Source organism: Simochromis diagramma, unplaced genomic scaffold (genome assembly GCF_900408965.1).
Source record: "Simochromis diagramma unplaced genomic scaffold, fSimDia1.1 OVJJ01000798.1, whole genome shotgun sequence".
NCBI lineage: Eukaryota > Metazoa > Chordata > Actinopteri > Cichliformes > Cichlidae > Simochromis > Simochromis diagramma.
The window spans coordinates 1643664-1657794 of NW_024386736.1; the positions used below are offsets into that span (position 1 = coordinate 1643664).

General features: G+C 39.9%; 1 protein-coding gene across 2 annotated transcripts in view; it reads left to right on the forward strand.

The window, feature by feature from the left end:
• The window catches only part of LOC120714526 (vasorin-like), a 36745-nt gene that overhangs the window by 7782 nt on the left and 14832 nt on the right, over window positions 1-14131 (forward strand). The window contains exon 1 of one of the 2 annotated variants that reach the window (XM_040000823.1): window positions 3018-4741. The exons of the other annotated variant lie outside the window; for it this stretch is intronic. Coding sequence (XP_039856757.1) covers window positions 4727-4741 — 15 coding nt within the window. The 5' untranslated portion in view covers window positions 3018-4726. Of the gene's footprint in view, window positions 1-3017; window positions 4742-14131 lie in introns of those variants that run through there. 2 annotated transcript variants of the gene reach the window in all.

Sequence of the window (14131 nt, forward strand, 5' to 3'; positions counted from 1 at the left end):
TCTCTTTAAAATGCTAGGTGAAACTAAACTGGGTATTCCAGCTTCCTCCCACAAACGGAAGAAAATCATAGTCTTTGGTTAACTGGACGTTGGTGTGAATGTGAGTAAAAATGGTTGCTGATGGACTGCGGTGGGCTGGATAGTCCAGGTTGTACCCTGCCTCTAGTCATATGTCAGCTGGGATGGCCTCCAATAGATAGACGGAGTGTAACAGTGACTAATGAATGAAGAGGCATAATTGATCCCTTTGGGGGTAAAAGGAGTTGTGCAACAGTGAAAAGATATCAACAAAAGTTACTGTAAAGTCGGCTGAATCACATCCATGACTGCAGGTGTGATGCTACACTTGTTACCCAAGAAATTCAACAGTCAGACACTTAGTGTCTGTGAATAACATAAATCACTGCTTCGCTGTTCAATAACAGCCTCGGGTGGATTAGCAGCAACTTTATGGGCTGTTTGTATGAATGTTGAGTCTTGCCAGTTATGTTGTAACTGGCAAGTTACCATAACTGGCAAGACTACTGTTATCAATTAACAGAAATTCTTTCATGTAAAAGGATAAATGTCATGCACATGTCAATCCACAATGATGATGTGTAAAGAAAAAAGCTTTTAGACAGTGCTAATCAGTACAGAAGTGTACTGTATGCTAGTGCTCATTCATATCTTGCATAGAACTTTTGTTGCCTCTCTCACATACATACTGATAGAAACACACAAGCACGCACAGTCACAGGTCTTCCTTGGGGGGCCTCGCTGCAGCTGGCAGGGGATTAAGGGGTCAGGAGTCAAAGGGGGACTCAGTCAACCAGAAGACTGGGACAAGAAACTGACCAAGCAGAAGAAGGACAGGCAAAAAAAAAGTGTTGAGTCTGAGTCAAAATTGCAGTAGAGGTGATCCAAATAGGAAGAAACTCACTCGACTGGTTTCCATTTCGCCAGAAGCCTGTGGTGATACTTGGAACACCAAAGCAAGACAAAAGAGTTTGAAGAGGCTTGTGCAACTGTTACTTGCTTGCTTATTAGTATGAGAGCAGGTTAGGGTCACGATGTTCCAAGGTGTGCGACATTCTGAAAGGTGAAACTGACTGCAGTTAAGTCTGGAATATAAAACTTAGAAATGATTATATAAAGGAAAAGATAAGTAAGCTTTTCACAAGATGATAATATATCTTTCAGATTTTTCTGGCTTCACTGCTTTACAATGCTCAATGCATCTTGGGGTTTTGAACGAAAAAAAGCTCAAAGTATTTACATATGTAAATGTTTATGTCTCACACTGCAGTGACAAAAAAAAAATCAAAGGCCAAAGCGTGTTTTATCGACTCATCACAGTGTTTGCTGTAAAACGGGAATTCGGATTTTAAATTGAGCAGAAAGCTGAGAAGAATTACGCCAAGTAATTATTGTTCATGAGAAACGTCTGTGCACGTCACCACTTTAAAGCTGTTCTTTTTATGTGTAACATGGATAAGATCATGAGGAGGATTATTTCCTTATAATTCCCACAAGCTAGGGTAAAAGAAAATCTGGTCAAGACTGACTCAGCTTTGCTTTTATTTTCAAGACAAACAATGTTTACCTGGGTACAACAACATTTTGGGTAAAAAGTGGCAATTACATTTTATTTAAACTCCCCCGGTGTCTGACAGCAGTTGTGTGTCTGAGTTACTGTTGTCTAACATGCATCTGACTTGGCACTTTACACACATCGCCGTCTCGCTAAATCCTGCATAGCAGAATGTGGCTGTGGGCGAGCCTGTGGTATTTTTAATTTGGACATCTTGTTCACAGATGAATTCCACTTCAAAGAGCGCAGAGGTGGATCAAGAGTTAGCTTTTAGCAGCTTAAACAACAATGGCAAGCAGAGGGGTTCATAGTGGAAATGTAGCCTGTGTATACAAGTGTATTCATATCGATGCCAAACACGGATGGTATAAGATATGAAAATTCAACTTTGAAGTTTAGAGTGCATGCTTAAGATGGGACTCTTTTGATAATTTTATCCCCTAAAATTAAAATTATCCACACTTTTTGCTGCTTTGGGGTCTGTTAGTGAATTGTTAGTAGCAAATTAGCAGCTGTTCCATCAATTATTCCGTGGAATTGGAGATGGGTTCCAAAGCAGCCTGCAGATGTGCCGCAACTGTAGGCAGGATTAGCCGTGCCTTACGTCTTTGCATCCAAATGGATTTGCATTAAGGTATCAGCTGAGCCATGAGTAAAGGTGAGCTGATCTGTTGGGACTGCTGTAACTAATGCTGTGCTTGATTTTGAGACAGCAAATAACGACACGTTTTATTAATCTTTAGGATGCACTAACTAAAATTTGCTCTCAGATACGTGGCAGACTCTGTTTTAAGTTTGTAGATAGGAGCCAGTGTTGATTTACTAGTGTCCGTCAAATGTGCTCTACATTAGCTGTGACTGCTGGATAAGACACTCCATAAACATAGACAGACGAATGCAAAGTCCAAAACAAGCAGTCAGCAGGTCAGGCAACTGCAGAAACCTTATTCCATACCACGGATGAGGCCAAGACACACCAGACTCCCTTCCCCAGAACAGATGGGATATATTAGACAGACTGAGGTTGCAAGGATTGATGGAGCAATTTCACAGGTTCAATCGCAGCAGTTTGGTCTTAATATATCTGTGCTGAGTCTTGATTGGGTTACTGTTCAGTTCACAGACTTCTGGCGTTCACTAAACCCCCTCCTTAGTTAAATTTGATGGCTGCCATTATTCAAAGGTATAGAAAAAGTGTGCATATGGTGGGGTTCAGGATGGGATGTGTCCTGCTAAAGCCAGAGTTTGCCAGTAAATGAAGGTGATAGATAACCTCACGCACCATTAACGTTAGCTGTTGTTCTTTAGTCTTCATATATGGTACTCTGCAAAAGTCTTGGTCCACCCCTTTATTTCTTTATATTTTGTGTCCAAGGAGCCAGACGTAATTTCTTTTTAATCATGGTCTTGAGCAATAGTTCTCCAGGTTTTCTGAAGGCCTTTCTTTTCACTCATTTTCAGTCCAGTCCTTGAAAACAAATATTTTCAGAGGAATGTGTTTTTTGTTTGTTAAGGCACTCAACACTGACCTATGAATCATTCAAACTTAAAAAAGGCGCCTGTCTCAAGGGATAAGCTAGTATTTTGTCATAAATTATATTTTTAGGCACCTTGTTACTTGTACCTTGTTGCACAAACACACAGTTTGTCCCCATTTATTTGTCAAATTGTGAACATAACACAGTTTGACAAATATAAATTGTTCCAAAGATTAGGAGCCACCACTGAAAAGACTGTTGCCTTTTTCTGTAGAACATTTCCTGAAAAACTTCCAAGCTTACTGGAATTGTACAAACTGTGTTTTTTACAACTCTACAAAAAAAGAATTTTTAAGGCCAAAGACTAGATCCCTGCACCCATTTTCCAAGCAAAATATTAAAAAATGAGGAATAACAAAGAGCAAAAGATCTTTAGGTGTTCTTTGTTTCTTCATTATTCTGCTTCAGTGAGTTTAGTTGTAGTTTCAACACTAAGAAACTAAAGCTTATACTTAAACTATAAGGGTTGCTAAACGTTGCTAGATTTTTCAAAATAATTTGCACATTCTTGATGTTGTAACATAAATTGTTCTCATTAAAACAGTCGACTTTCGCCATTTTTTTAATGCAGGGATCTTTAAAGAGGCCTCAGAAGTTGCCAGATCTAGAAGGAACGTCACTATGTTTGCAACACTATAACAAGCTGCCAGTTCTAATTCAGAAGTTGTTAAACTGAGATTAAACTGATTGTAGCATGGAGTGATTTCATGTTTTTCAAACTGAGCTTTTACCCCCTCTAACCAGTAAGAAGATCAGAGACAAACCAAATAAACTTGCTACAGATTTTCTTTGCATGCCTTGCATGTAAAATGACTTGTAGATAGAAATCTAAGAGTTCATACAGGATCCAAAGGACTTTAAACTCCGTGTAGTCTGTCAGCTGGAGATAGCAACACAGGACAGCTGAATAAGCAGACACCAGAGCACATTAAAGTAAAAAGTGCACATTGACTTAGCCTTGTTCCTCTAGTTGAAACAAACAATTTTTTTTATAAATGGAAGCTTTACATGTTGTATTTTAGGAACTTTTGTCTTGTCTTGTTGTCGTACTTTCTACAAACTGATGCTTTCCTAACTAAAATAGTGTTATTTTAAATAACCTGAGCATTAGAGTAGGCTTGCTGTCACTGGCCTCTTTCAGCTTCTGTGAAACAGAGATGTGAAGCAGATACCATCAGCTGCTTTGCAAAAGTTAACACTCTGCAAATGAACTGTTATAGGTACCTACAATATATATCAAGTCTAGCTACATACATAAAAAGCCAGCCTTATTTATCCCATCAGTGCAAAATCAAAGGAGGTTACTTGTGGCTTCAGTGGGAGTCTGTGTGTATGTGTTGCGATTGTGCATTCACACTCCATCCATCTACATAAACACGACACCATTTTTTCCTCCCCGTTCCTTTTCCAAACATCCCTCCGAGCCTCGAGGCTTTTCTGAGTCGTGTGTCAACGCCTGGCCTGCAGTGAAGCGTGTCAGCACTGCTCCTTCACATTTGTCTTCCCAGGAGTCTGATTCCAGCACGCCGTGCATTTTACTGCAGACATGCAGAATGGCATGTCTGTTATTTAAAACAAAAAAGAAGCACTGGATTTGTCGCAGATAGGGCAGCATATGTGGAATTTAAAGGTAATAAAAGTTTTCATGTCTTATTCTCCAGCAGCTACAGTGTTCTTTGCTATTGCACAGCAGTGTGACATGTGACTCTCTCCAGCATTCATATTTTTAGCTTGAACTAATGACTTTGTAGCATTTTCCACTTTTTTGCTTTCATGGATCTTTTTGTGTAACTGCTGTTAAATCAACATGCTGTCATTCTGCACCACAAGTTAAATTAAACCAGTTTGATTTGATTCTGTAGCACACTCCTTAAAAACAGTTTGTTACAAAAACAGTTTGTTACAAAAACATACGGCTACTGCTGTTAACAGTACAGTACAGCCAAAAGAGGTGATGATAATCAGCCAGTCACAATTTTTGTAATGTCTAATAAGGTTCCTTTTTCACACACCAGTGGCTGTAGCAATTACCTGTTGATACGCTGATAAAAGTGCTAAAACTATGTAGTTTTGTCTGACTGCTTCACAGCTACAGCTGCTCAGTGGCATGGGTATTAGAAGTCGTTCCTCCAAGCTAAATTCTTTATTGACTCTCTTATTGTTTGGAAATCAATTTTCTTGGACTCTGTTTGACATCAAGTGACATAGTGTCAGGATCAGCTGGTCGATGGTTAGGTCAGTCTGCTCTCATCTGATCTATTTTCACTGGACAGACAACCATGAGTATTACTTTATAAGGGAGAACATAAAAAGCCTGTCAGGACTGATTAATAATTTTTGACTGCGGGAGGAACAAACAACCTTTGAAACCACCCTTTACTTTGAGTTCTGTGGAAGTGCCAAAACCTGTTAGCACCTGCAAACTTTATGTTTACTGAACTTTTACTGATTGTCACCAATCTAAGTAACACCTTGTTAAAAACGAATGGGCCAAATTTGAGGTTAAACTTTGTAAACATTTGCATATCGCTAACTCATCAAATAAGTTGTTTTAAAAAATTTAATAACCTACGAATACTAGCTTGAATTTCCCATTTATAATTAATTTAGGCTTAAAAGGATAGCATATAGGCACAATCTGATATCCTTGTGTTGGCATTATTCCGGTATCAATATTGCCACTGACCAATCACATTGTCTGAGCATTCCGTTAGCATTACCCAAGACGTTAGCTAATGCCATTAAAAACTATCACTAGCAAACCAACACGCGTAACTTAAATTTGGCTATGAGCAACTCTAACTTGATTATATATTTATTAGAAGTGTCAGCATTAGTCTCGTTAAAATGACGTTAACGCCATAACCGCATTAACGCGGCAAATCTCCGTTAGCGAGTTAATGCGGATCACCCCGTGCGTGGGGCTGCACGGCGCTAAAGCGTTAACGAGCTAACCGTGCTAATGCTGAAAGCACTATTATTTATTCTAAAGCATAAAGGAATAAAGAAAACACTTGGAATGATTACCATTTATTTTAGAAGGGTGTTATATGTAAACAAAGGCATTTCTTCTCCTTTTTCCTCCACATTCCAAAGATATGACATCACAACGTGATTGGTCTGTTGCAATATTGATCCTGGACAAACATTATTATGATAATGAAGAAACAACACCAACTTAGGGTCTTCAGATAGACCAGCAAGTAGAGCGCACTATATATGCTGTAGCAAATTAAGGTAATCTCGATTTAAACACTTACATCCTCCTCTACTTCAAGCAGTCGATCGGTTAAAGAGACGATACAGCTTTACTCATCATCATATTTTTGGTTAGCTATAATAAAGTCATAGTTTTGCAATGTGGGGCCATCAAAAAAAAGCATGCTAGCAGCGATAACAGAAATGAATCGGTTGCACACAGAGGCAAATTTCTGATTTAACCTATTCCTCTTTCTGTATAGTTTGCTGTTTAACATCCATCACATTCCTTCTTGAATGAAAACAAACCTAAGAAGTAAGACAGACTGTTAACATGACCTTTGACCTCGTGACACTACATCATTCGTTGGGCGACTTAACTGGTTCGACTCGCAATCTTACACTCTGCGGTGCACCACAGTAAGTTATAATCACTTTACTGCAGACTGACTGGAAGGCAGTTACCGGTTATTCGAGGTATGTGATGATGAGTTTGATTATCTGTGAGCGCTGATAGTGAGGCAAGCACAAACAGATAGAAAACCTGGTTCCTGCCACTATAAATGGTGTGCTGGGAAGATGAGTAATTTAGAGAGTGTGTTTGTTTGTGTGTATGTTTAATACGCATATATTTCCTGTCTCTCACCGACACAAAGGCTTCTCAGCAAAGTCGCCCTCCCAGGACACATTTTATGTGTCTGTAGCTGCGTTCACACTGTGGAAATGCTGGCAGGGAACAGGTCTGGTCTTGTAAAGCTGATAGAACAGACGGCCTGGTTTAGCTCTGAACAGCACTGCAAAGAGTTAAAAATCTGTTCCTGTGTAAAATGCAGCCTTTGTTTCTGGGTCATGAACCAGTCAAGGTCAGTGGCTTTAACTGAGCCAAACAAACATACACACACGCAGCTCAGTTTGCACTAATTGATTCCCCTTCCAGCAGGGACAAGAATGGGCTTGTGTGTGTGTATGTGTGTGTGTGTTTATTTTAAAGCATCTGTCAGGAGGTAAAGTAAATAGATAAGTGACAAAGTAAACACTCATCCCACATCGATGCCAAAATCGTTCTTTAGTGATGCACGTCTACATACAAACATGAACCGTTTGTGCCTCATATTAATGGGTTTTTCAGAAGGTGAAATTTGATCTTTAGATGTGTGACTGTAAACAACAACACTGCTTCTGATTTTTCACCACCCCAGTGAAATTTCCGCACAAATTACAGAGTACATTTTGGTCAAGCGAGAACTCCCATGACAGTCGCGCAAACGGTGCTCTAGCATCCGAAGCTTGTGGTGAAAATAAGTTCCGGCATGTTCACAGAACAAATTTGGTTCTATGTAATATTTTCAACACTAAAATATAAAGAAATATAACATAATATAAAGAAATGTCTGAATAAATATAGTGTAACATGCTGGAAAAAGAGAAGCTGGTTGCATATCACCTATGCAGGTAAACGAAAGTATATAGTAAGAACATTTCTTTGCTTTTCTGTAATTATTTCAGCCCTTTTGTATATTTATAAAAGATTATTAACTAGAATATTAGTTGGATAAGCTAACATAATCAGCGTGAGCCAAAAATAAATAAATTCCCAGCGTTAGCATGTTTTACATTAACAGAAACCCGGGGTCTGACTTAAAGTCAGGTGAAAAAATCTGAATACACGTTTTTAATACACTTTCTCCACTAAGCTAAAAATGTTGTGGAAATGAGACCTCCAGTTTCTTCTAAATTAGACCGAATAAGTATTACTTTAACATCCTCAAACTAACTTCACATCCTCAAATTTATGAAATGTGAGGCTACAACAAAAAAAGAGGTCAACACAACCCTAAATTAGATAAGTGGTTGAGGAAATCGTTGGATGAATTAATTTTATAACTGCTTATCCAACTAAACTCTTTCTAAGCATACTAGGGGTAACTATTGTTTCTTTTTTTCTGAATTGAGCAGTTTTTGTCTTATTTTAGGCCTGATTCCAGGACAAAATAACTGGGTTTGCATCAGAAGTTAGTGAGGGCGATTGGCTTACTAGGCCTAGCCTTAGAAAAACCAAAAATCAAGTTGTCATTTATTGATGTATATTGAGTTGTCAAAATTCATCAGGGTACAGGTGAGGTTAAATGTAGTTTTCATGGGGGGGAAGATTTAAAGTTATGGACTTGTGCGTACCCCAGCTGAAATAGGCTAAAAGGCAGCTGTACACCCTGGACAGGTCACTAGTTCAATACAATCAAACACAAAATTGATTATAACCCCTAAAATCAGTAATTATCCAAGATAATTTTATTGTTGGGTTCTGGTAACTCAAAGTTAGTTGAGTGCATATGAATGGGATACTCTGTACACATGGTTACAGATGGTTCATGTGGACCAGTAAACGGCCAATTAAGATAAGCTTCAGTTCGAGTTTCTGCTTTCTTAACATTCTGTCTCTGTGTATGTTTGCGGTGATGAACCAAACAAATTAAATTAGTCTGAACCAAACCTGAGCTTGATGTCTCTTAAAGTGCAGATAAGCTGTGAAGATGCTATCTGTCTTAAACTTGCACAAACCGGAGAACAGGCCTCTACCAGCCGACTTTTCCCTCACAGTCATGCCTAACAGGGACCCTGCCAGAGGGCTGAACACACATGAGGGCGCCCTGTTGGCAAACAGGCAAACATCAGTCAGTAACTGGGGTGGAGGTAAGGGAGAAAGATGAAGGAGGAACAGTTACATCACACGTGTGTTTAACATTAAAGACGTAATTTGTCATATAAAGTAATGATTGTAGGATGCAATAGAAATGAAGATGGGGCGGGCTTATTTAATTGAGAAAAATGACAGTAAAAATCTCAGAGAACCTTGGCTCTTGTTCAAAAGTCTTCATTGCTGTTGTGACTTCTGTCACTGTCTTTGCTGCAGAGATTCTGTTTACAGTGAACAGTGCTTTAAAGTGAGCGACAAGTGACTGCAGGCCAAGAAGTGATAGATCCAAGGAAGGTGAATGAGGAGGCTCACTGCTTTGGGGTAAAAAAAGTTTGACTCTACAAACATTTCAAAAAGACAATAGCAAGTTATGTGTGCGTTACTTATATCAGACTTGTTTTTATGCACTTACTCTTGCTATAAGGAAAATACCCACAAAAGGAGCATCTGGAGGATTACATACCTCACTGGGACGGTTTAGAAACATTTGTACAAGTAGTAAGAAGAGAAGGTGGGTGAAAGAATAGGCATGCTTGTATGGGTTGTGCCTGTTGCCATTTGCCTGCTGGCACACCTGTGTCAAGCTGACTCCAGGTGACAGGCTTATTTACAACTGTTGATTGACAAAACAGATTTGGAGGCACTTGAGCATGAAGACATGCACGCAACCTTCGATTTTGTGACTTGTTTGCTGCTCCAATTGTTACATCAGAATACCCAACTGTGCTTGCGGTGCCTCATTGCTGATGTTGAGGCTTCAGCTCTGTGGAAAACCCGGTGTCACCAACATTCACCCTGAATGCAGGCACGTGGCCAGTGTACCACAAGTAAACACATCAAGAAGAAACAAAAGCATATCAAGATAAACAACCTTTGCTAAGCTTCTAGAAAAGGTTGTGGCTAAGCAACTTATGGCAGCTCTAGATAAACATGGCATTTACGATAAGTTTCAGTCAGGTTTTCGTCGATTTCACTCCACAGAGACAGCTCTTCTTAGGGTCTCAGTGATATCCTGATGAATAATGATGCAGGAAAATGCTCTGTTCTACTCATGTTGGACCTAACATCAGCTTTCGACACAGTTGACCACCACATCCTCATTGAAAGGCTGAAGAATTGTGCAGCACTTTGTGATTCTGTCTTGAAAGGTGCTATATAAATAAAAAAGTATTTATTTATTTATTTATTTATTTACACAGACATATTCTTCTAGTTAGCAAAATGAATGAAAGTTCAGTTTATGTTCTGTTGTGTTCTGTTAGTGTGGTGTAGAGCTGTTTAATGAGTTAATAGCAGCAAGGCACAATAAATGTGTTTTCTGCCCTAGATTTTCTTATATAGCGCTTTTCTACTCCAACTGAGCAATCAAGGTACTTTTTACTATAAGCCTCATTCACACAGTTACACACACATTCACAGAAGTGAACTCAGTTGTACTCTGACAACTTGGGGTTCAGTATCTTGCTTTACTTCAACATGCAGTCTGGAGGAGCTGGGATGTGAATCACTCTGAGCCACAGCTGACCCCAAGTTTGAAGAGTTTACATCCCTGGGGTGAACCGTGAATGTTAAGAGTGATTTGTGACAGGAGTAGTGAAACGGAAGGTTTATAAGTTGGTAGTGAGATCTGCTGGAGGCAGTGACACAGATAAAAAGACAGGAGGAGATGGAGGTGACAGAATTGAAAATGTTAAAATTTTCACTGGAAGTGACCAGAGTGGATAGGATTAGAAATTAGTACAGCTCAGGTTGATCAGGTTGGAGATACACTTAGTGAAGCAAGGCTGAGATGGTTTGGACATTTGCAGAGGGATAGTGGATTTACTGGACCAAGGATCTTGAGGATTTAGCTGGCAGAAAAGAAGAAGAAAAGAAGAAGACCACAAAGGAGGTTCATGGAGGAGGGGAGGACATGCTAGGGATCGGGTGGAATGAAGGCAGATTATCTGCTTTGGTGAACCCTAAAGGGAGCAGCAAATAGCTCCATAGCACCTTCTTGTTATGCTGGTGGATCAGACACAAAAACAACATAATTGCTTTTAACTTCACTTGGTAAACATGGGCTTACCTTATAACTTGATGAAAAGAATGACTCTTTAAGGTTTGCCAGAAACCCTGGCACAGAGAGATCAAAATGCAGTTCAGCAATTATCATTGTTGAAAGGTACATCTGGGGCATAACAGATGTGCTTGTTAGAAATTGTGCCCTAGTAAGTCCTGGTAATGGCTAAGATTCTGATTTTAAAAAGTAGATAGCAATGAAGAGTAATAAAGCCAACCAATTCTTGAGAATCATTCAGTCCCTGTAAGATTAGCCAAAGTATCTGCACCTATTTAAAAACAAAGTCCAATCAAATACAAAACTACAACAACACTAACACTGTTCTACTGTCAAGTACTTGTCAGTACAGCTCTGTTTGGATTTACTTCAGGAGGAAATCTAAATCTGTTCAGATATTCTTCTGTAGACTTTTGCCCATGAATACCTCAAGCTAAGCTTACCTTCTAGTATTCTACTGGGAAGGGGACTGGATTTCCTTACGGAAATGTTCCTTAAACCCACAGATGGGACTCAAGGTCTAACAGACAGCCGCAGCACACTGCTCTGCATTTTCAGCATAGCAGGAGCATAACTGGAACACTTCCACACCTTAAAACACCACACCAAGGCATTGGTGAAACCGCCAGAGGCCAAAACCATCCACAAAGCTGACTGAGGTTACTTTGTTCAGTGCTTCTATAATGGCTTCTCCTGGTAATTACACATCCTCTGCACGAATCTCATATCTACAAGGCAATAACCAGGTTAATTGTCATTATGTGCTGGCAGACTTAAAGTCATAATACTTTCACTGATAGATTTTTGTTTACAGGATACCGCAACTCACCCATTGTAAGTCACTAGAGGGCAGATACTGGATCCCTACTCTGGCTTTTCAGCTCTAATTGCCATTTATCTGATATTTCAAGCCTCATAATATATCTGAAGCTACCCTTAGCAGTGTCAGAAAGGTTGTCCACTCATACAATTTAGCTAGTATGTAACTGCTTCTATTAACAGTACAAAAGCAGGTACGGTTAATGAGAGACAGAGGGGAACATAGTAAGAGAAGTCACAGATACGTCTCTAAGTGTGGAGCTGCTACTTTGCCAAAAACAATGGTTCTATTAAGAGCACACAGAAGAACAAGTCAAGGAGTAAATGCAGTTGAAGAGAATGACAAAGAAATATAAATTGTATTTGTACCTAAGCTTTTAATGTAATTTATTTATCGTGGCTTTCATGTGGCTCATTGTGCATGTGATTCTTCTTCATCCTAATATAGATTGTCAGCACATGTGATGCCAAAAACCTCACAGGCGATGACTAACTTTGTGGGAATGTTTCTTTTATAGTTTCGATCATTAAAATTAGGGCTGCACGATTAATCGTTAGAAAATCGCGATCTCGATTCATACTTATGTGTGATCTCATTTCCAAATGACAACGATTTAAAAAAAAAAAAAAAAAAAAATGACGACGACGACGATTGTACCGCATTTTGATCCGGGACATACTCTACATGAAAACAAGCGCTCACTCTTCCTGCTCAACAAATGACAAGGGCGGAGCCTTATACCACGTGATACAGAAGCTGTGCTGTGTGATGCTAAAATTAGCAGGGAAAAAACAATGGAGAGCACGTCAGGGATGACGAGAAAGTGACAGGAGAAAATCCGTCCCGGTCAACCACCCAAACATCAATAACAGGAACCTTATACAGCGCTTCCCTATACACGTCGAACTCAAAGAAATTACGGAGGCTATTACTTATCACCTGACCAAAGATATGGCTCCCATCAACACTGTGCAAAACGAGGGATTTAGGAAAATGATCAACACCCTAGACAAACGCTACACAGTGCCGTCCCGCAACTATTTTTCTATTGTTGCACTACCTGCTCTATACACGCAGCGTCGAGCAACGGTGGAGACGGAATTTCAAGCAGTACAACATTTTGCGGCAACCACAAAACGTGAGACATTTGTTGTTTTTATGTTTATTTATTGTTTTTATGTTCAGTCTCAACTGTTACGAAGTTGATGTGCAGTTAATAAGTGCAATAAATATTTATATTGGAAAAGAAAATCGTGAGAGAATCGTGATCTCAATTCTAAGCCAAAAAATCGTGATTCTCATTTTATGCAAAATCGTGCAGCCCTAATTAAAATGTATTATTTCACATTAAAGGACTGCACGAGACTCAATACTTCAACAGATTGCTGCACTGTCCCAGCTCACAGCTGCTGTGCAAAGTAAAAAATCCTAGCTACAGTACAAGACTACTCCATATGGAGAATGAGAGGCTCATCGGAGAGAGCTGATTATCTTTCTCTGTTATTTTTTCACACAGAAGACTTTTTAATTAATTATATTTGTAGAGGAAAACTACTACTAAAGTACTACTCCCATGAGTAAAAATCAAATCTATGGGAAAACAATACAATAGCACAGGACGCCATAGCACACTTCAAATCCTGTCTCCCCCCCACCCTGGACCCCCACCAATTCGCATACCGCCAGAACAGGAGCACAGAGGATGCAGTCTCCATCGCAATGCACTCTGTCCTCTCACACCTGGACAACAACAACACCTACGCCAGAATGCTGTTTATAGACTTCAGTTCAGCATTCAATACAATCCACCCCTCACAACTCATCAGGAAACTGACAGACCTGGGCATCAGTTCCCTCATCTGCAAATGGTTACTGGACTTCCTGACCAACCGCCCCCAACATGTCCGGCTGGATAACCACTGTTCATCTACAATCACAATGAACACCGGTGTACCACAAGGCTGTGTGATGAGCCCTTTCCTCTACTCCCTCTTCACCCACGACTGCAGACCTGCTGATGGTTCCAACACCATCATTAAGTTTGCAGATGACACCACGGTGATTGGCCTCATCAGTGACAACGATGAGGCCGCCTACAGGGAGGAGGTGGATCGTCTGGCTGAGTGGTGCGACACAAACAACCTGCTGCTTAACACCGAGAAGACCAAGGAGCTCATCGTGGACTACAGGAGGAATGCTGACCCACATCCACCCATCCACATTAAGGGGACGGCTGTGGAGCGTGTGA